At 43.0% G+C, this 21517-nt stretch overlaps 7 protein-coding genes across 7 annotated transcripts; 3 read left to right on the top strand and 4 right to left on the bottom strand.

Annotated features, from left to right (window-relative positions):
* Window positions 1-271: 271 nt before the first annotated feature.
* Bfra_006739 (putative small nucleolar ribonucleoprotein complex subunit utp14 protein) lies at window positions 272-3184 on the bottom strand (the record flags this gene model as incomplete). Its single annotated transcript, XM_037337108.1, has 2 exons — window positions 272-454; window positions 509-3184. The coding sequence occupies 2 exons, from the start codon at window positions 3182-3184 to the stop codon at window positions 272-274; spliced, it is 2859 nt and encodes a 952-aa protein (XP_037198474.1).
* A 232-nt stretch (window positions 3185-3416) lies between these two features.
* Bfra_006738 (putative 50s ribosomal protein 27 protein) lies at window positions 3417-3788 on the top strand (the record flags this gene model as incomplete). Its single annotated transcript, XM_037337107.1, has 2 exons — window positions 3417-3605; window positions 3663-3788. The coding sequence occupies 2 exons, from the start codon at window positions 3417-3419 to the stop codon at window positions 3786-3788; spliced, it is 315 nt and encodes a 104-aa protein (XP_037198473.1).
* A 1392-nt stretch (window positions 3789-5180) lies between these two features.
* On the top strand, window positions 5181-6047 carry Bfra_006737 (putative aflatoxin biosynthesis ketoreductase nor-1 protein; the record flags this gene model as incomplete). Its single annotated transcript, XM_037337106.1, has 4 exons — window positions 5181-5482; window positions 5555-5662; window positions 5717-5873; window positions 5964-6047. 4 exons carry the CDS (start codon window positions 5181-5183, stop codon window positions 6045-6047), a joined length of 651 nt encoding a protein of 216 aa, XP_037198472.1.
* A 2480-nt stretch (window positions 6048-8527) lies between these two features.
* On the top strand, window positions 8528-11410 carry Bfra_006735 (putative endo beta-glucanase protein; the record flags this gene model as incomplete). The annotated part of the gene is made up of 5 exons (XM_037337105.1): window positions 8528-9137; window positions 9231-10243; window positions 10292-10436; window positions 10487-11299; window positions 11391-11410. 5 exons carry the CDS (start codon window positions 8528-8530, stop codon window positions 11408-11410), a joined length of 2601 nt encoding a protein of 866 aa, XP_037198471.1.
* Window positions 11411-11790: 380 nt separating this feature from the next.
* Window positions 11791-13293, bottom strand: Bfra_006734 (uncharacterized protein; the record flags this gene model as incomplete). Its single annotated transcript, XM_037337104.1, has 1 exon — window positions 11791-13293. The coding sequence occupies one exon, from the start codon at window positions 13291-13293 to the stop codon at window positions 11791-11793; it is 1503 nt and encodes a 500-aa protein (XP_037198470.1).
* A 987-nt stretch (window positions 13294-14280) lies between these two features.
* Bfra_006733 (putative aaa family atpase protein) lies at window positions 14281-15048 on the bottom strand (the record flags this gene model as incomplete). Its single annotated transcript, XM_037337103.1, has 1 exon — window positions 14281-15048. One exon carries the CDS (start codon window positions 15046-15048, stop codon window positions 14281-14283), a length of 768 nt encoding a protein of 255 aa, XP_037198469.1.
* A 1802-nt stretch (window positions 15049-16850) lies between these two features.
* Bfra_006732 (putative cyclin protein) lies at window positions 16851-18020 on the bottom strand (the record flags this gene model as incomplete). Its single annotated transcript, XM_037337102.1, has 1 exon — window positions 16851-18020. The coding sequence occupies one exon, from the start codon at window positions 18018-18020 to the stop codon at window positions 16851-16853; it is 1170 nt and encodes a 389-aa protein (XP_037198468.1).
* Window positions 18021-21517: the final 3497 nt, after the last annotated feature.

Genomic DNA, 21517 nt, shown 5'->3' with positions numbered 1-21517 from the left:
TGTGTCAGGATGGTGCAGGGGTAATTAGGGGTCACTCTTGTCAGGGTTCTTTTGGATATTGAGCATTCATTGTTTGGATTTAATTTCGAAATTTGCGAGATCCATAAACCGAGTCAGGCTGGAAAATGGATTTGCAATAATTTCTGAGATAACTAGGTAAATGGTCAACACACTATCTCAATGTACGATTCATGATGGTGCACGGAAAGATAGCCAATGACTGCGCGTGTTAACGAGAATTGTGATGATTTTGAGATCTACATATATTAATTTACAACAAAGGCTTGGACATAGGAGCAATGATGCCTTGTTTGACCATAACTCTCGGCTTGGTCGAGTCTTGAAAGGTCTCCTTAGTAGCCCATTCCGGACCAACTGGCAATCGTAATGAGCGTTCGTATTGTTGGCGGTTCTCGAAAGGATGAGGTAATTGTGATGCATAGTATTTACTATTCTGAAGTTTTCGTTAGTAACTGCAAGAAAAAAGAAGATGCTGCATTCTACGTACCTTCTTGACACGTTTTTCGTTAATGATAACGCGGTCAAGCTTTGCATCTTTCCTGTTCTGTTCCTTGATACCTTCAGACTTGGTAAGGAATCTTCCCTTGTTCTTTGCCTTTTCTCTTTTGCTCACGCCGTCTCCTACCCAGCTTCCCCACCCGGGTATGGTGTTATCGATGACTTTCTCGTCCTCATCCTCGATTGTCTGTTTTTTCTCCGCTTCAAAATCGCCAACGACATCAGCTCCAGCGAAAGCACGCTTGATAAGTTCTTGGTCTTTGATGGCGAATGGAAGATGAATAGCACCATCATCCTCACTATCTTCATCAGAAGCCTCGAGAATTTGGGCTGTCTTTGACTTGGCCTTCTTAGGTTTGGGTTGCTTGGCCATTACAGCAGCTTGTGACAAATCAAGCTCTTCGACATCCATAGCACTGTTGCTCTTATGCCTGCGTTTATTTGCCTCCTTTTTGCTGACCATACCCGATTTCAGAGGTACTTTTGACCAAGCTCCACCTTCAGTAGCCACCTCTGGTTCTGCGACAAATGACTTTCCAACACCTCCGCTCGAGCCATTCGTCTTCTTTGCCTTTGATGCACTGGCAGTTGCTTTAGGACCATTATCAACCCCTGTGAATTCTACATCCATGTTGTCCTCATCCTCCGAGTCTTCAGGTTCTTCGAATTCATTCAAGTTTTGTGGTTTCGTCGGAGCATCTTTAACTTTAGATCCAGGCCCAAATGTTCTACGCCCAATATCGCCATCTTCTTCCTCTTCACTAGAGCTTTCTTCCCCTGCGAGCTCCTTTCTCATTTCCTCCACCATAGCATCATTTGCCTTCTTGCGAGATTCTTCGGCATTCCGCATAAACTTCATATTTGCTAACTTTGCTCCTGGAGCGGAGTCGTCAATGATATCGTCTTTTCCTGCCCTTTCCAGGCGTCGAAGAAGTCGTTTCTGCTCCGTTCCTTCGTCCTCATCGCTCATATCGTCATCAGAATCGTCCATGGATTCATCCGAGTCGTCTTCAAACTCTTTCCTCACTGCTCTTCCTTCCACTCTCTTTCGCAATTCCTCCTCTCTTCGAGCCATTTCGGTGATACCGTCCCTGGCATCTTCATCCCATGCCGCTCGACCCGTAGCTTTTGTGGCTTTCGCCCACTTACTGTTTCGGTGCTTTGCCCCCATTCTCTCAGTCGCACGTCTTCTGTCCTGAGCCTCAAGCTCATCTTCAGAAGGAACAAAACCTCCCTCTTCAAGAGCTGCTTTGTTTTTCGCCTCTTCTCTTTCACGTTGCTTTCGATGGACTTTGCGATAAGACTTGCTCTTGATTTTTTTAACTCGCTTCGCCTTAAGCTCTTCTCGGTAGAGGAGCTCTCGAGCCATTCGTAACTGATCTCTACGAGCTTTCACTTCCTCCATGGATAGTTTGTTCATTTCCAATTCCTCAAACTCTCGGATTTTATCTTCGTCATCTCTTCCACCCGCAGTGGCGAGTCCGCTCTCCTCAAGAATACTCTGGATCGTGGCTTCAAGTTCATTGAATGGCTTGGATTGGGCTGTAGATTGAAGTCGAGTGTTTGCGCGTGCAGAATCTGCATCCGGATCCGCCAAAGGGAAAACCAAGTGGTCTGCTCGTCGATTGTGTTTTACGGTGTCAGTCCATCTATCCAGAGTTTCTTTACTCTTGTCGTATGCTACGCTGCGATCAAGACGGTCTTGTTGACGCCTTGCGAGAGGTACTTCTAAAGTGCTAGCAACCTTTTTTTTGTCATCGCCCTTTTCAGACTTGAGAGCCTTCTTGATTGAACGATCGTTGATTTTGCTTGGGCCAAGGTCTGTGATGAATTCTTTTGTCGATGGGAGACCAAAGTTTCCAGGGGTAGCATATTCGCTCACACCATCATTTCGTCGTTTGGCAAGGGCTTTTTCATTGAGTGGAAGATTCGCAATTAAATCTTGTAGTGCCGCATGCTTCGACGGATCCATAGAATCATCTTCATCTTCGTCATCGGCAGATGATGCGGAAGACTCTTCGTCACTTTCTTCATCTTCGTCATCAAAGCCGGATTGGTCTGAGCCTTCGGCCTCAGCTTCATCCTCATCGTCTGACGAAGCGTCCAACATATCTGCGAGATCTACAGCCCCCTCTCCTAAATCACCTTCCTCCAATTCTGATCCGGAGTCCTCTCCATCATCGTCCTCATCTAGGTTTAATTCTTTATTTTGCGGCATACGCTTTTTGGAGCTCTTATTATTACTCGAGCTCCCCGAAAACGCATATCCTTCGAATCTTTCCTCGTCACTCTCCCCAAAAGCTTCGTCACTGTCAATATCGCTGTCGTCATCGCTGTCCACCACACCCATTTTCCATGTGTTGCCTTCACTATCGCTTCCCTCGTCGATATCTAGCTCATCGAATCGACCTTTTGCAGGACCCTTTTTTTGTTTCTTCGCACTAAACTCTTCTTCTTCATCCTCATCTTCGTCGTCTTCATCTCTATCTCGCTTCCCAGGTCTATTCCCGCCTTCAGCGTGACCCAATCGACTTTGTCTTACTCGATGGCGTTCCCCAATTTGTTGCTGTGCGGCAGAAAATGCATCGATAGTCTTATTTTTCGATTTTGTTCTAACCTTGGGCTGCTTCAACAGCGATCTGCCATGCGATTGTCTTCCAGGCATGATTGCGCTTTAAAAATTATTGTCGCAATATTGTGCTAGAAGCGTTGATTATCTTTTATCAATTTTATCGGGAAACTTTTTTTCTGCTGGTGTAGAAAGGCGGTGACCTAATCAAGTAGCTCGAGATCGGATAATGCGGCCGCCGGACAAATTTTAGCGTCTAAAGACAATTTTGGAGAAGCATCTGGAGTCTGCAAAATCCAAAATAAACTCCTAAACATCAATCGCAATCATGCAGCCCACACAATGCCTAATGAAACGGGTAGCCAGACATGCCCTGAGTACGAAGAAAGCAAATAAGGGGTTCTACAAGGGTACTGGAAGTGGTTCAACAGGTCGACATACACAACATGGAGGGTACATAATCGAGTGGGATAAAGTCAGGACATACGTTGTGCCGCCAAATCTTAAGGAGTGTAAAGTACGAATTCGTAGAGATCAATCTGGAATGCTTTAGAGGGTGCTGACTGCGATTTAGCTCACACCATTCGTCACAAAAAAGATATTGCCGCCGAGAGGAAGATTCGAAAATGATCCCAAAGGTGCTTTCAGTGGAGAAGCATACCTGCGGAAGTGGAAGGATATTTCGGATGGAATGACATAAATAATTGGTGTGAAACGGTATGGGTGCTTTTCTACTTCTGCAGGTTCTTTTACTAAATATTCTTAAGGTTTATGGGAAAACGGCGTTGACAATTGTATCAAAAAATGTATCAAAACGATAACATGAATATCATACCCCTCGGATTGAAACCTGGAGCGTGAGATGAAGTTGCGCATGTTCGTAGTATCTGAAAATCGGGCGTATACTGTGAAGTGGACATACTTGATAATACTGGCCAGCTCAAATTGAGCAGCCAAGTTGTTCATTGGTTATTGTAATGAAAGCCGTGATTGGCATGCGATGTTATATCTGTATATGTGCTTCCATTGTCGAAATCTTACTTTGTTTTTCAAGCCGAATTACTTATGAGATACGCTAGGGTTCTCAGTGGAACATGAAATCAGTATTAACTTATTTGTCTTCCGGGAGTGCTAAACCAAGGAGTTACCCAGGTACTTGAAGTTCATTGAATGCCTTCTTTTTGGTTGAAGTGCAATTATGTCTCCAAATCCATCCCTCAACATGCTTGCAATGTGGAGGCGTTCCAAGGGGCATGGTCTCCCCTCCTGTCGGATTTCATCTCTCAACATTGTATACTTTCCTCAAGAAGACCTCACGGTCTTCTACTCGTAATGCAACCTACCACCTTAATTTTTCCCAAATCACAAAATCGACACCCATTGTGCAACTCCAAAGTCTGATATTACATCCTTGCTTCTCTTGTACTACTACTATTGCAATCAATCCTGGCGACCAGCTCTGACAGACTTCTGATATCTTGGGATCGTGTGAAGAGCAATTGGCAATTCAAACCCCGTCGGCGACGAATGTAGATCTACCCTGTTGTCGATGTATCTATCAAATTTGAATTAGAAACTTGCCATTATTACAACTCTTTCTAAAGACTTATACATGCGTCCCATTCTTGTACCAGCTAACTCAGTTTCTAACTTAGTCTATACACCCGCAGAAATTGACAACGACTTGTTATCGGTGTAGAATTCGCGTTTTGGTGAACGAATGTTTTAAAGGTATCTCATCGGAATATTTTCTTGATTCAAAGCACTGAAATCTAATCCGCTTGCCAACAATTTCAGGATATGGCACAACGGTATCTTTCATCAAACTCCCATCTATACCAGCACAAACGTGGGTACTCTAATACCGCACACCTGATTCACGCGGGGTGAAATGACCGTTCCGTAATCTTGGGGCGCGCCTAGATTAAGATGTCGCACAGCATCTAATTTGAGCGGTTCAAGAGGCATCCGAGTCAGCGTCATATCACATCACGAGCGAAAAAGCCAATGACGTACTTAACCGATCGAGACTTTCTCCACTGCAAAGCAAACGCAGCACGGAACTTCACTTCTCGACAATTAGTTCCAAAAAATGGTAGTAACGATTCTCACAAGAGGACGCTCTCGAGGGCTAGGCTTGGCTCTTGCTGCCGAGTTCTCGAAGGCTGGTCATTTGGTCTTTGCAACTGCTCGAGACGATCCCACTCCTGCCTTTGAAGAATTGATAAAGTCATCTTCAAGCACCTTCAAGTACATAAAGCTTGATGCCACCAGTAGATCGAGTGTACAAGAAGCGGAGAAGCAGGTTGCTGCTCTCTTGGACAGCAAAGGCATCCATGTTTTGATTAATAATGCTGGAGTAATAAATTGGATGACAACTGGAATACATGCCTTGTAAGTCTCATACAGATTATTTCACTTCTTTCAGAGCATCTGTTTTGAGATACTCACTCCTTGATTTCTTAGGGACGATCTTGATTCCGTACTCAATTCGAACGTCACAAGCGCTCATATCGTCACCGGCACATTTCTTCCCCTCTTAAAGCGAGGCGCTCAGAAGAAAGTCATCAACATGTTATTAGCCAACGTATTCCACGCTTGAAAGCAAATTTTGACAATGGAACTCAGGAGCAGCAGTGGTGGTTCAATCGAGCGGTCCTCTGTTTACAGTACCATGGCAATTCCTGCCTACAATGTTTCAAAGGCCGCCTTGAACATGCTTACAGTTCAGTATGCACAGTCTTATACCGATGAAGTGTTTACTTTTCTTGCAGTCAATCCTGGCGTAATTTTTTTGCTACCTTTTATATTGCTCGAGAACCACCTCCGATGATTGTAGACTCAAGATCAAAAGTAGACTAACTTGGGTGATTAGTGGCTTCGAATTGATCTAGGAGGCGCCTCCGCAGATCTTGATGTAGAGACTGGCGCAAAGGCTGATGTTGAACTTATCGAGTAAAATGGAAAGGAGTCGAATGGCAAGTTCTTGAATATCCGAGTAGCAGGTTGGGAACAGAATGAGAGGATCAATTAGTACGATGGCGGTGTCTTCCCTTGGTGAAATGATAGTAGGAATGGGCTATACTATTAGTCCGAAGAAATTGCATATGTTGGAAAGGTCATGTATTCACAATTGAAATTCCGTATCGGTGTGCTGTTGGCAAGTCCAGTGAAGCATACCCGTGCGCACAATACAAGGCGTATCTAGTGATGCGATTGAATGATGGCTACTGAAAATTGGCTGCCTTTTCTGAAACAGAGACAGTCCCCTATGTCACAAAGATTTGTGAAATAGCAACTCGGTTACATAGAAGCGAAGAAGGTTCGTCATTTTAGCAAGTCCTAGGCCATAGGACATAAAGTCTCCTTCGAAAAGGTCTTTTTTTTCAGTACTACATCTAGCAATACAACGAAGCCTTGTATCTCTTCTTAATGAGCGGCCATATGAACCTCTTCATTCTCTCGGAAATACCAGCGAATGCTTCCGATCGGCCCATTCTGCTGTCGTGATCAGCATAAATGTTATTCATTACCTACGGGTATTGTGAGGGACCTTCGGATGAAAAAATGTGTTCATTTGGCATATTTCCATAGATCCCCAAATTGCCTATCATTTATTGCTGACCATTTGCAATGAAAACCGGAAAGACTCAAGCGCAATTACAGAGTCGTACGAAAGAGAGCTGAACTCATTACCATATCATCTCTGGAAATCCACAATGCGGAAGTGCTTAAGGCATCGACGCAATCAAAAAGATGCTCAATATCTTCCACATACCGAAGATAGTACTGCAGATTTTATTGTTCGACGAATATTAGTGACACTGGCAGTTTTTCCAATTTATTCCAGCCTCGTTGAGTATCGAAATATTATCACACACATTTGTACTGATTCCACTCCATAGCTAAGGATGATAATTCAGATCACGAGCTCTAACAATTAAAAATAACAAATCATTTGACTTTTACTAATGCTTAAATACGAAGTACCTGAAATTTTAGAATTTCCACCAGAAATAAGTCATGGAAATATTATTCTATACCTGTAGCTACCACCCACGTGCTCTCTGTCAGATGATTTTGATTTGCGTGGTATCACGTGAATATTTCCCCTCTCTTGGCAATCCATTGATGGATATGAGTTCTGCACAGGCGACGCGGGCAAATTGTTTGAAAACATTTGACAAATTCTTTTCTTTTCGAAAGATATCAATATACTCCCAGGTCCTCTCTAGGGAGCGATATAGTACAGTGAACTATACATTTTAGGGATGATTTGAATTGGATCAGGCCGAGGTAGGAAGACGGGAGGTTGGCCTAAGGTTAAGGTCAAGTGTAAGTCGCAAAACATTGACGCTGTACCGACCTACTTACCTGTGTACCTGGAATTCTTGTCAAATGGCTTGAATTTCAATGTCTATTCATCATTTTTGTTCCGATTGTTCGTCTGTATATATCATATATTCTTAACATTTGGTTTATATTCATAATTGTATCTCTTTGAAAAGTTTCAAGAGATATTCATCATACTAATATAGTCACACATGTTATACATACCATGCATGCACCTGAGCCCTAAAAGTAAGACACTTTCTAGGAGCTTCCAATGACAAATTTGTTGGTTCAGGAAAGATGATCACAAAGTCGCGCTCACCTGATACTTATCGAGGATTTTTAGAGAACGATTGCAAAATGTTGTTCTTCTCTTATTTTTACTTTCGTTTATCTCCGAAGTCTTGGAGGTTTATGGAAAAGTCGAGATGTAAGATTTTACATTCCTCGACTCAACTCGACTTTCTTCGAGAAAATTCCCGGCCCCAAGACATTCTGACCATTTTCCAGACACGCGACCAACGCGCCTTCCTCAGTCACCAAATATCTCCCTTTTGATACCTCAATCTTATTTCCATGATGATCATACATCATTCAAGTAGTGATGTATCACACTACTATACTGAAGTCGATTGACAGGACGCCCGTCAGTAGTATAAATCTGATGATACACAACGGGCCGAATGTACCTTCCTCGAGCATCATGGTTCCGAACTTTCTCGTCATTCCACAAGTATTGAATTTTTGCCAAATCGCATCCAGCGTGCTCGGTGATTGCTATTCTGACACAAACCTATTGAATTACTCACGTTCGAATTATTATCCTATCACCTCCTAGAATCTTAGTTGTTATTATCTAAAATAATAACAAGCATACCTAGAAGAGGAGTCTCCCCTCATTTTACAAGCACGTTCAATTTGCCAGTGATATTGAGATGAAGAAGTGAATGATATACTTAAATTAGACTTCAAATTACACTCGAATTATATCATTTGACAGAGGCCGAGAAACCACTTAAGAACCCTTGACTCTTACCACCTTCTTTTTCTTTTCCCTCAATCTACTTGCACACTTCCTAGTGTTTTGGTAATCAACAAGTTTCAAGTATGAAGCAAACTATTAGATTTCTTGTTCCCCATATTCTTGCCGCAATTGTGAGCGGTGCACCCTTTCCTCAAGGACAAGGCGACCATACCTCGCTAATCACAAAGAATATACATCCCGTTCAACCCAAGTCCCTTCTCCCGGACGAAACCTCTTCAGATGGATTCCTATTTCTTTCCTCGCCGGGTGCGATTCTAAGCTCTTCCATAAAAACGACGACGGTCATTCCATCCGTCTCCGTGCTGACCACTTCCTCAATCTCCGGCACTGTGCAGGTCACAGTGCAAGTTCTACCTTCCCCGATTACCAGTTCTTTCGATACAACAGGAACTGTCAATTCTAGTCTCGAGACATCTGGCCACGCTACCAACCCTCCTATCATTACATCGTCCATCCCTTCACCAACAACTCGGATGGCCCCTACTGCTCCAACACCAGTTAATTTTAAAATCAATACCGTTGCAGCAGATGCCAATATCTTCCAGCCAATTGAGACCTCACCTCCTCCATCTAATCTAGGTTCTCGTTCAGATCATCCAGTACCTCGGCTAGGAATCAAACCACAAAGTGCACCACTTAACACAAACAAGTTTTACGCTAATTTCTTTCTCGGTATGTAATCTCCTATGTGGAATTGGAAAAAGGATATCTTCGATGAATAATATTTTCAAGCAGCTTTTGAAATGCAAACTAATGATTGAATAGGAAGTCAAACATCCCCAACCTGGACGCATCCATACTCACTTGCTTGGTCAAAAGGAGGTGGTGCCACCAAAAGCTGGGGAATGACCCTCGTCCATATAGATGCCAATCAAAGAGTATTTGGGCCGAATAATACAGTAAATTCTGCTTCATATTTCTTAAACCCAACTGGGTTACAATCATTGGTTCTTTCGGCGGCAGAACTAGGCTCATCAACAACTTTAACAACTGACTCTCTGACTGATCTTTCGATCAATGTCAACTTAAGTCCTACTTCCGGTGCCGCCCCTGCTATCAAATTTCCTTTGGTTCAAGGAATGGGCTTTGTGACAGCTATTTTTTCAGGTGCTACCCCGATCTTACAAAGCGGTATCTTCTTCCGGACGTTGACTCTAGATCCCACACCCCCAAAGCAAGGAATTACGAAGTACTCAATGCTACTTGAAGATGGAAAGACATGGTTGTTATATGCATATTCACCCTCTGGACAAAATCTCACACTCACAGCGGTGAGCAATGGGCTAGTTCAAGCTACTAGTGGTTTTAATGGGATCATCCAAATTGCAAAAAGTGCAAGTGCTGCACATGAAGCTATGTTTGATGAAGCATGCGGGGCTTATCCAATTTCTGCGAGCGTTTCGGGTCATGTAAGTGATGCGGTTGGTTCTTATACAATTGCTTTCGACAAGGCGGGATTGAATGATACCACTTTGGCAATGTTTGCTTTGCCGCATCACTTGGAATCTTTTGATGATGCCACGCTTTGCTGTGTAACCAATGGAGTGCAATTAGCGACAACAACCAAGGGTATGGCGGCGGCTATCGTTGCTGATTCCTGGACGATGGAGGAGGATTTACCACTAAGTATGAACTTTGCACCCTGGAGTCCGACGAAAGGAAGCTCGAACTCGCTTTCTGCGGCTGCCAAGTCTACCATCGCAAATATCGCTGCTAGTGAGATTTCGCAAAATATGACAGATCAAACGAACTTGAATTCTATGTATTATAGTGGAAAGGTATGCATATCACCCACCGATAAAGTTTATCCCATTAACTTTGCCTAGGCCCTTGCCAAATTCGCGCAGATTGTATATACACTCCATGATTTCGTCGGAGATGCAGCTTTAGCACAAGCAGGTCTCAATACCCTGAAGCTAAACTTCGCGCGTTTCATTGACAATCAGCAACAATACCCCTTGGTATATGAATGTAAGTTCTATGTATTGTAAATCAACATGACTTAGACTAATTCAAATCAGCCGCTTGGGGAGGAATTGTCTCTACTGCATCATACAAAACTGGAGATTCAGGCGTTGATTTTGGAAACACGTATTATAACGACCACCATTTCCATTACTCATATTTCGTATATGCAGCTGCTATTATTGGATACCTAGATCCAACTTGGATAGCAAGCAACAAAGCATATATAAATACAATGGTACGAGATTATGCCAATCCTTCACCCAAGGATAATTTCTTCCCCGTTTCCCGTAACTTCGATTGGTACCACGGACACTCTTGGGCTCACGGTCTTTACGAAACCGCCGATGGTAAAGATGAAGAATCTTCATCTGAAGATACTTTATCAGCTTACGCCATCAAAATGTGGGGCCGCACAATAGGAGACTCAAATATGGAAGCGAGAGGAAATTTACAACTGGCTGTTACTGCCCGATCCTTACAGAACTACTTCCTCTACGAATCTACGAATACGGTTCAACCATCTAATTACATAGGCAATAAAGTATCGGGTATCCTCTTCGAGAACAAACTCGACCATGTCACCTACTTTGGAGCAGCTCCAGAGTTGGTTCAGGGAATACATATGCTTCCACTTCTTCCACATTCAACACTTGTGAGAACAGAGGAATTTGTTACGGAAGAATGGAATACTTACTTTTCAAATGGGAGAGTTGATAGCGTAGTTGGTGGCTGGAAGGGCGTTTTATATGCCAATTTGGCGATTATTGATCCTCGAGCGTCGTGGAACTTCTTTGCGCAGGCAGGATTTGATGCCAGTTGGTTGGATGGAGGAGCTAGTCGTACGTGGTATTTGGCTATGGCTGCTGGTAAGTTCTTATTTTATTTCAATTGTTTTCGTTGCTTTTGCTTCTCCCGTTTTTGTCTGCCGAGTTGAAATGGTTACTAATGAGATTGTAGGACTAGGAGGCTCGCCATGATGAAAGAAGGGAAAGTCTAGATGATGGGTGGGAATAGTAGTACACTTTACAGTTTGAAGAATAATGCTGGCATGCTTCAAACTGGTTGGAATTATGGATTGGAGCGACAAGATATCAGTGTATGGGATGCAATGGTTTTGGAAGCTTGAAATAGCACATTAGCGATAGGTTTAAATTGAACGGGTGGAACGTCCTTGAGGGACCAAGAATACGCCGCGACTACCTAGAAATATCAGATTTTTATACCCCAAACGAATGTTGCAATGATAGATCAATGTGACATTGAAGTGAAACAACTTTTACCGTACCACGTTGATAAAGAATATAACAAAGCATCCAGAAATTACCGAGATCATGTCATTACATGCGATTTTATAGCCTCATTCCAATGATTCCAACATCCCACTCCTCTCTACCCTCTCAATCTGCTCCAACCTTCCTCGAATCCACTCTTCAAACGCCACAAACATATGCGCACTACCATGCCTCTCACAAAACCTCAACAGCGCCTCATACCTCTCTCTAACATCTGCTCCCGTTGCCGTAATCACTTTCTTCAAATCTACCGGACACAAATACGGAGGTTGTCTCGCATCTTCCTGTATCGACGCACTCCCTTGCATACAACAAGCATAATAAGGACAGTGTGCGATTCCAAAACAATGGCCCAGCTCGTGAGACGCAGTGCGGCATATACGACTGAGGAATAGACCTTTCAGTGCATTTTCGGAAGCAGTGGGAGAGAGAGATAGTGGAGGAAGAGTATTTTGTTGGGTTACTGCGCGCACTAAGGGACTTTTCGCAGTTGCATATTCTCCATCTTTATCTTCATTCTTATCTTCTCCTCTCTTTCGTTTCCCCTTCTTAATCCCATATACCTCGTTCATATATTCAATACAGTGACTCCCCGGCCAAGCATGGATTCTCTCGATTTCCTGCACAGCATCTAGATCGGGCCGGTAGCGCGCAGTACTCACAACAGCTACCCTGCTTCCGCCGTAAGCTCTCCCGCATACAAATTCATCGTCGTCATCTTCGTATAAATCATGATTTACGAGCATGAGTAATGCGTATGCGTCCGGAGGTAGGATATCGATAGCGAGATCGAGGAGATCGGAGAGATTTAGTTGGTGGGTGAAGGGCGAGGATGGGGTGGGGCGGTAGCGGATGCCGGTTTTGAAGGTTGAGGTGCGGAGACCGATGTAGTTGGGTGGGTTCTTTTGAGAGGTGGCTCTGGATTTGGGTTTGTGTTTGGATTTAGATGTAGATTTAGATGTTGAGGGTTGAGAGATTTCTTCCCATGGTGTGAACTGCAGGAGTGACGAATCCATTCGTTTAATCGGGAGACCGTGGTAGAATGCTTGGAGATAAGAAATAACATCCAACATCCAACTATCCATCTCCCGTTTTCCCTTCTCAACACCTTTGTCCCCTGCACTATTCCCACCGCGCCCAACCTCGCACTCCTCCCACCCCTTCATAAATTTCTCCATCTCCTCACCATCCACCCCCGGCGGTCCCACAACATAAATTATCCTCCTCCCCCCTTCCTCCACTCTCGGCACCGCATTCCTATGTTTCCCTCTCTCCCATCCCCTAAAAGTTTGACCAGGCTCTTTCGGATCAATCTCTAACGCATCCCCTTTCAGCACCAAGGGGGCAGGGAACGTAGACGCAAACTCTATATCCGATGCGAAATCATGAAGATATGTATCTGTGATCCCTGATTTATGTATCCCGGTATCTGTCGTGGCGGCTGCACGACGCGATGCAGAGACGCGAGGAAATTGGGCTGAGGGGTGCGAGGTGGTGAGGAGGTGGGTGTGTGTGCAGGGGGGACTGATAGGGGGGGTGGAAGAGGAAGGTTTGCGTTTGGGAGGCATTTTGGAGGTTAGTTTCTAGTTTTTTTTTTTGTATAGAGAAAAATAGAACGAGAGTTGGTAAAATGCTATGAGGGTTCGTTGTCATGTGCTTCATTAAGTGATGATATCACGTGATAATAAAGAGTGAGCATTATCTGTGGAGTGTGAGGTCGATGAGGACAATGAGCTGTAGTAGCACGGCTGCTTGAACACGTCTTAGAGCATGCGCCGCGTACTGTTGGATTTCTTTTCCGAAGATACTTTTGTTAGAGTTGTGTTCTTTACTTTTCCCAGTATTACAATAACCCAATAGTAAGTAGTTATTTCAAGAACAGAAATCATTCTTACAAATAAATCGTTTAACTTGCCTGTGTTGTGTTACACGTAAAAGTCAACGGTGTAGCTCAAGTTACAGGAGTTGTATTTGTCTAATTTGTATTCATCGATTTAGTACTGATATACTTACTCGTACTAGTCTCATGGGGAGAAGATTATGTAAAGAGTGAAGGTTGAGCATGTAACATGATTTCGAGATTACAAATTCAAAAATCTTATCACACGTCCGAAACTGCTTCCAAAAAGACATCACGTTGATAACATCATACTAGTTTCTTATAAAATGACGGTTCCAGAAAATTCACTTGTATATGCGTAGATCAAAAAGGCCCAAGGCTTTTCATTCCCAACCCAATTGAAGTTTTGAAATCCTACGAAACGTTGAAATTTCGTATCTAGTTTATCAGACCAGGCCATTGGACACCCTGCGCAAAAGAATCCCAATACCTCTCCTCCCCTTAGTCCTAGATACAAGCACTTCTTTCATCCCTTAAATGCCCTTAGCGTCTGGCATCTCGCCTTGTTCAGGGCCTTGATGTTGAGTATGGGGGTTTAAACCGTCTTGTGACTGCACATAAGGCTAATTACATGCTGGTGCTGCGGACGAGTCACTAGAATCTGTTGAGGATATGCCAATTGACTGGAAGTGGGACTTGAACCAGGCCAAATTTGTTATGGATACGACATTGGTTGTCCTCGGGAATCGTGTATTGTCATAGGCTGAGGTAAAGGATATGTTGGACTGTTGTAATCCTGTTGGTTGAGAATAAGCTTAATTCTCTTGTTGGACTTCAATGAGACTAGTTTGACCATATATTGCAGGTGAATTGATGGGCTGATTGTGAAGTGGAACACTTTGCTAAGGAGACATATGCTCACTATTTTCATAAGCACCACTAATGTGCTGGTTCGTGAGCTGAAACTCATTCCTGCTATATCGTGACCCAGAATTTCATTTCGGTGACCTCTAAGAGACGTTTGCGATTTCTCTGCAGCTCGCTGCATCAATTTGCTTGGGTACTCTGCATTTTTCTCGGACCTCGCACGAAGACGATTCCCCTCAGCCCGACCATCACCATCTGTGCCAAATACATCGCCAAGATATTTGGAAAAATCTAGATATGCCGATTGAATTATAATAAAGTGATCCTGTTTCAAAAGCATCTGCACACTGTTGTTCAACTCCGCGGAAAGAGATTTACTCAGAACATCATATTCCGCAAGTGCTAGGGCTGTTTGAGGTGCACTACGAATCTGTCGACCATTCCATCTAGCATGCTTATGATTATCGAAATGAAGTTCGGCGAAATTGATAATAATCGAATCATTAAATGTAGGTTTTCGGTTCTGAGTGTTGAAGTGATTCTTGGTTAGCTCTAGATTTAGCTTGAAAAATTGCTTGTTTTGCTTCTTGGTTAGCTCTGGATAGTACAAACTCATGTGAATCTGAGACACAAAAATCTCATCGAAGTCGCCAACTCGACTAGTGGTGGGAAAAATAGTCTCGGAATAATATTTCAGTAATTCAAGAAACACTGCCGAACTTAGCACTTTGACCGTCCAATGCTATCATACGATTGTGATTGGTAGTCCAGAAAACAAACAGACCAGACATAAAGGCATTCCTTTTTCCTACACCTGGAGCGCCGTGGAGGAATATGATAAGACCTTTGCCTAGTAATTGGTGTCAGTAATCTTCTTAGAGCAGACTGTTGTTTCATAGCTATGATTAGGCGAGGGGAGAAGTGAAGTATTTGAGCTAGCAGAGGATTATGATAATGGGATGAGTGCCCCGCAAAATATTTTGACGAATTCCAAGCCGACCATGAGATTGCGCAAGCTGTTTGAAGTCTGAACTTCATTGTTAAACATGGCAGCTATCCCAAGAAATGAACAGGTTCATAGCAACGTGTGATTTGAATGAGAGCTGACTGTTTCTGGGTTCTTGAAGTGAAGATATCAGGAAATCTTGAGATCCGAATTGCAAGAAGATCTTCAAACAATCTCAAATCAAAGCGGCGTGAATCTAATAAATCTCCATCCCCATCAGTTTATTCTCCGCATGTCCTAGGGTAAAAGAAAACCTGGAAATGACTACTATAATATGAGCAATTAATGTCACAATGGCAGAGTGAATACTCAACTGACATCCGTCGTTCAACATATAAATACAAATCTAAAGTAATAACAACCCAATTACTTTGAAATAATTACGAGTATGGAACGAAATTGCCCCTGATTCGTCTTGATTTAGAGCCGAGTATACTCATTAAATATAATTGGATAGCAGAAAAAGAAAGACATTGTATCTTGAAGCGTACAGCCATTTTGAAGATAGATCTTGCTTTAATATCCTTCATCAGAGTCTTTAAGCCATCACTACACCAAAGACTCTGATGAAGGATATCAAAGCAAGATCAGAATAACGCTTGCTTGATTTGAGAAAGAGTATTAAGAATCGAAAAAGAAAAAAGTTTCCATGAATGGCTCCCCAGTGCCAGCAGCAAACGACCTCTGAAGTGAATTCACACACCGGTAGACTTCTACCAGCACATTTCGCCAACACACTATTAGATAGAACAGTCGTCCTCGCAATCTCACAAAATTCACATAAAACTCACAAGGCACAGACAAACTTGGTAGGAGTGTAACATATTAATAATTAAAATCCACCTCTCATTGTATTCCCTAACGAAAACAAGCGATCAGATCCATGCCGATCAGGTCCAACCAGACCTTCAAACTCTATGCTAATGCTACCAAATGCCATTCCATGCTTATGTAACGTTAACGTTATCACGTATATCCACCCAGTCCCAGCGTATATGCACTTCAAATAACTTAGGGTATTCCCGTGGCCAAATCCCAATCCATCCCAGTCCTTCCTGTCAAAAAGACATCTAAACCAATTCCAGATGGCAAAATAAATCCAGATTTGTTTTTTCATCCTGAAGATCAAGACTGTCCTTTCAACATCTCTTTCCACATTCCCACCCATGATGTGATGTGATGTGATTGAACTCCAATCTAAACGCCCAATAAACTCCTTGCGATGCAAGACGTGATATAATGCAAACTCTCATGCTCATGAGACTCCATTCTCATGTTTGATAAGAGCAAAAAAAAGACGAAAATTCATCAATTGATACAAAGAAAATCGTGAACCAAACAAGCCATTTTCTTCCTTCCTTCCTTCCAATAAACTCCCGATCCGAAACCAGAATGAGAAGTGTAGAAGAACCTCACGCAGTGGAGAGATTCTTTTGACCACCAAAATATCGTGTTAAGAAGTTGCCCTTTGACTTCTTGGCCGCGCGACGCTTTTCCTCTGCCATTGCCATGTTATCATGATGAGGCATGTTGTCAATTTCGTAGGGAAGCATAGGTCTGAGCTTGCCATCAGAACCGGCAACTTGGACGGTAACAATATCGCGGGTAACGCCTGAAGGGGAGTAGGTATCGCATTGCATGGCATCGTTCTCGTCAAGGTAGCTGCTGACAGATGATAGAGGTGTACCCGAGCGAGATAATTCGGAGATGTAAGATGAGGCGGAAGAGGACATAGCGTCGAGGGTATCGGCAGTACCGCTACGAGTAAGACCGGGAATCTCGGATGAGGATGGTGGTGAGTAGTGGTTGTATGGGTCTTCGGTAGTGAAGAGGGATTGTTGTTCGCCGTAGTATGGCATGTATTTTTCTTCGGTTACTGGGATCCAGTATCTTCCGGCTGGATCGAAAGACATGTTTTGCATTGCGAGGGTTTCTTGTTCTCGTTGAGCTTGTAGACGTGCTTCGCGAAGGCGGTATTGTTCTTGCTTTCGATCCAAGTCAAATCGGATTGGTGTGAGGAAAGGCTCCAAATGAGTATAGAGATCATCGGAGCTGACAATCAAATCCCAGTTGAGTAGCTGAAGTAACTGCTTCTCCATGAGGTTGACTTCTGTCCTGGTGAATGAAAAGTCTGGATAACCCCGGACATTCGAGTATTCGGCCCAGTGCTTGTTCTTTGGTGATGAGTCATTGAGGAATTTGGCCGATAAGATCAATGTTGCAAGGAAAATTCTGTGAACCGTACATCTTAAACCTTTTGCAACTGGTGGCAGTCTCTTCTTAAGTCTAGCGAGGTATACCAAGCTGGTCATGAGTGTAGGTACTTGGACGTTGGATCTCTTTATCAAAGAAGTAATGAATCTCTCTAATGACGGTAAATCTGATGCTGATCTTTTCTCTTGAGGGGGAGTTCGAGGCGGCGAGGGACCTTGACTTGAGGAGATTTGTGTGGGTTCGCACTGAATGACTTCTCTCGCCTTTTGAGCAAGGTAGTTGATCATATCTTGAGAGACTGTTTGGAAAACAAAGTGACCCAAAGCCACCTCATTGGAGGTTCTAGGAACGTTTGAGTTGAGCGACATTGTGTCTTGAGTGATATTGTACTGCTTGTAGTTGTTGTACTTCGATGCCGCTGACTTGTATCTAGATATGTTGTAGATCGTGACTCGATCAACGTTTGATATTGGGAAATAGAATAATGATCTCGTAACAAAAAGATAAAAGTAAAGATACACCAAGCTATAAGGTCATAAAAAGGAAAGTTGTTATTGTCCTGAGCCAATATTGATTGTCTGGTTTTTTTTGGAGAAAAAAAAAAGTGACTGTTTCTATTGTCTCCAGGCCTCAATCCTATTGTGGTTTATCGGCTGAGGTTAAAGTACACTCGGCTGTTGAAAACAATAAGGAAAGAAATCGTCAAATAGAAAAATACAAGACGATAAAGGTGAATCAAATCTTTCGAGAAAATTTCAAAAAGAAATTAAGCAAAAAATAATGACGACCACAAAGCTCGTAATATTGAATCTTAAATTTCGCGAATGAGTGAGAAAAGATCCGACCGGCGGAATCCTATAGAGGAATGAAGTTGGCGCAGCTGGTTACTATGCGTGGAGGCACTGAAGAGGATCAGTTGGCTATATAAAAATCCGGAATTGTCTCGCCTCAAGCCTGACAAAGGCGTTCCTAGGGGCGGATCGAAAAGGCAGGGGGTTTTGTTTTGGGGTAAAGAGTGGCTGAAGTCGATTGGGCCAAAATGATGATATGCAGATAGGCGCGGAGGATTTTCGTGCGGTGGAGGTGAGGTGAGGTTAGGTGAAGAAGGTCAGCGAATAGGCCGAAGCAACTTAAAGCAAGTAGCTAGCAAGTAACCACTTTGTGTTATTTATATGAGCGACTGGTGAAACGGTTTGATTTTATTTGTTCTTTGCTCTCGAATCGATGAGTTGATAGTTCAACTGAAATCTAAATTGAAGTACCCCGTTGTTCTGGTCTCTTGTCTTATATTTCGTTTCGTTTCGTTTCGTAATGGTCGTATTGGTCGTAATCGTAGTGTACTCCTGAGTTGATGATCCTTAAAAGAGAGTTGTGATAGTGACTTGACGATTGACCCCAGTGAAAATCGAACGGTCGAAGTACCGGGTTTGGATCGTCGGTACGTTTGTCAAGGGTTAATTCCAAAGATGTATCGTATTGTCGAAGGATGCTGAGAACCCTAAAAGAAGTCTATAAAAGGAAGAATGTCGAGGTTTTCGATGAGAAATGTGAATGATGTATGGAAGGGGGGAGAGTTGTAGACGATATATGTAAATATCTTCTATCGAGGCTGGAGGGAGGTATGTAAGTGTACTAGATTTCTTTTTTCCCTTTCTTAATCTTTACTCCAGAAGGTTTTGATTGTCTTTCGTATGCTCCAATGCTTTTCTCCCTACAGTATCCAGCTCTTCCTTGCCAGAAGTAAATGTATTTTCGGTCCAGTAAGGAAACGTCAACTTCGTCTGGGAATAATTGGACCAGATGGAAAGTGTATAGTATCTAAAATACCAAATGGAGTCCTAGGCGCTGGGAAAGGAATGCTTAGGATTGATTGATACCCCTCGTTTCTCAAAATGGAACCAAGGATGCAAGTGGCTCTAATGGTAGTTCCAAACTTTCGAAATGGCTAATCGTTCAGGATGACAAGGATTTCTTGAAGCTATTATAATAAACAGCAAGGTATAGATTGGATTAATTGGTAGGTGGGATTTCCGAATGGTATATCTATGCTTTGGTGTACTAGCTAGGCGATGATTGGAAAAAGGGTCAGGCTAGTGGCGTCGGTGCGTGGAAGCGTGGATGGACCAATGCATGCGAAATGCAGCGGGTTTCAGATGTACTGAGTAGCTCGATTGGTCAAAGTACCTTGCGCCCCGAGGATCAGATGGCAGGCGAGACAACCACACCTAGATGTTCAAAATGTACAAGGGCTCAGTTGAAACCAAGGGTTTGATCTTTCGAATTGATCGTCCAAGGTAACGGGTAACGAGATATGATTTGTTTGTAATGCCACAAAAGAGGATGTAGGACAAGTCTAAGTAAGGTAGAAGTTGTACAATTCTGCTGTAAAACAATGTACCAAGAATTAAACAGGAGTCGAGATTCGAATCTATGCTTTCGTGTAGGAGGAATGTATAATAGAGTAGGAAGTATAGGCAACGAGCCAGAATGGATGTAATCCGAGCTGGAGCATAAGCATAAGCATAAGCAATTACACTGGCCGTTATGCCGCGTTTGGATGATCTCTAGAACTGCAGTTCTCTCTTTTTCGTGTATCTCTTTCTATCGTTCCCGTCGCTTTTCCAGATTCGTTTGTTTGCTGGTTCTGCAGAGTTCTTGGGTTGATTCGTTACTTCCAGCTCTTTAGGTCAAGTGCCGATAAAAAGGGCTGAAGTAAGGCTGTGCGGTTACTATAAAGTTGAGTATCCTGAAACCACTGGAAGAATTCGATTTATGAAGATATTCAACTAAATACCAATAAATGCATGTATATTGGAAATGAAGCGTGAGGGGAATTCTACTGAAGGAGGAAGATGTATTGACGATGATAAAATGGGGAAAACGGTGGAAGCATTCAATATGATTCGAATATATCGCAAACTTCACCAATATGGCTGCTATGACTGGTTACGATCTCACTAACTCCGCATGGCGAGTAATGGTCAACATCGGTATTTAAATGGATCAGCATATACGTGTCGAGCCTTCTATTGAGAGCGGTGAATGTGACACTTCAGCGAATATCCCATGATTTGGCAACGATCACGCAACAAACATTCCCTGTCCTTTTCAAAAGATATGAGTCTGGAAGTATGTTTTTTAGAATTTGTGGATGGTTGATCATTCATCAATCAATCAATGCTGTAGGGTTGGAATAATGCTTGTTACCTCCACCTGGGCACTGAACACATCATGCGCAATACTGGAATGACGACTTTTTCCTAATCTTTTCCCACCTCCGACGATGCCCAGATAGCGAGATACCCATATATCTACAGCCCAACCGTGCCATGCCAACCTCTTCAAAACGAAAACTCTAACGACCTCGGGGAGAATCACACATACTTAGGTAGATCATATCATCGAATTACTAGGTCAAGGAAGCGAGAAAATTTTGACTTTTTTTCATGGAAGTCCGCAATAACTCTGTGTCAAATTATGTGGCTGAGAGATGGCTGAAGTAGATTTATATGAATCAAGTAGGTAATGCTTATAATGCGTACGACAACTCCGAAGTTCGAACATATCTCAGTATCTACCAACCAATGGTAATACCGAAGGGAATGCACCCCCTCCCGCTCATGAAAAAGATTAGAAGACGAGGCTTGTCAGTTTGATACGAACATCCATCCACATCCATGTTCATGATGGCAATGATAATGGCGAAGATAAAGATTAATGCTCAACCACAATAGGTGAAAGATCATTGGTGAGATATGACCAAAGCCAAGGGATGGGGTACGGGACTAGAAAGTTCATTTGATGTTGCTTCTAAAGTAAACTTCAGCCGAAGTCAATGGTTAGTGGTGTGTAGATCTATTTAGAT

The sequence above is a fragment of the Botrytis fragariae genome (genome assembly GCF_013461495.1).
Source record: "Botrytis fragariae strain BVB16 chromosome Unknown tig00000000, whole genome shotgun sequence".
Classification (NCBI taxonomy): domain Eukaryota; kingdom Fungi; phylum Ascomycota; class Leotiomycetes; order Helotiales; family Sclerotiniaceae; genus Botrytis; species Botrytis fragariae.
The sequence above is the reverse complement of the archived record's forward strand: the minus strand, read 5'-3'. Positions and strand labels throughout refer to the sequence as shown.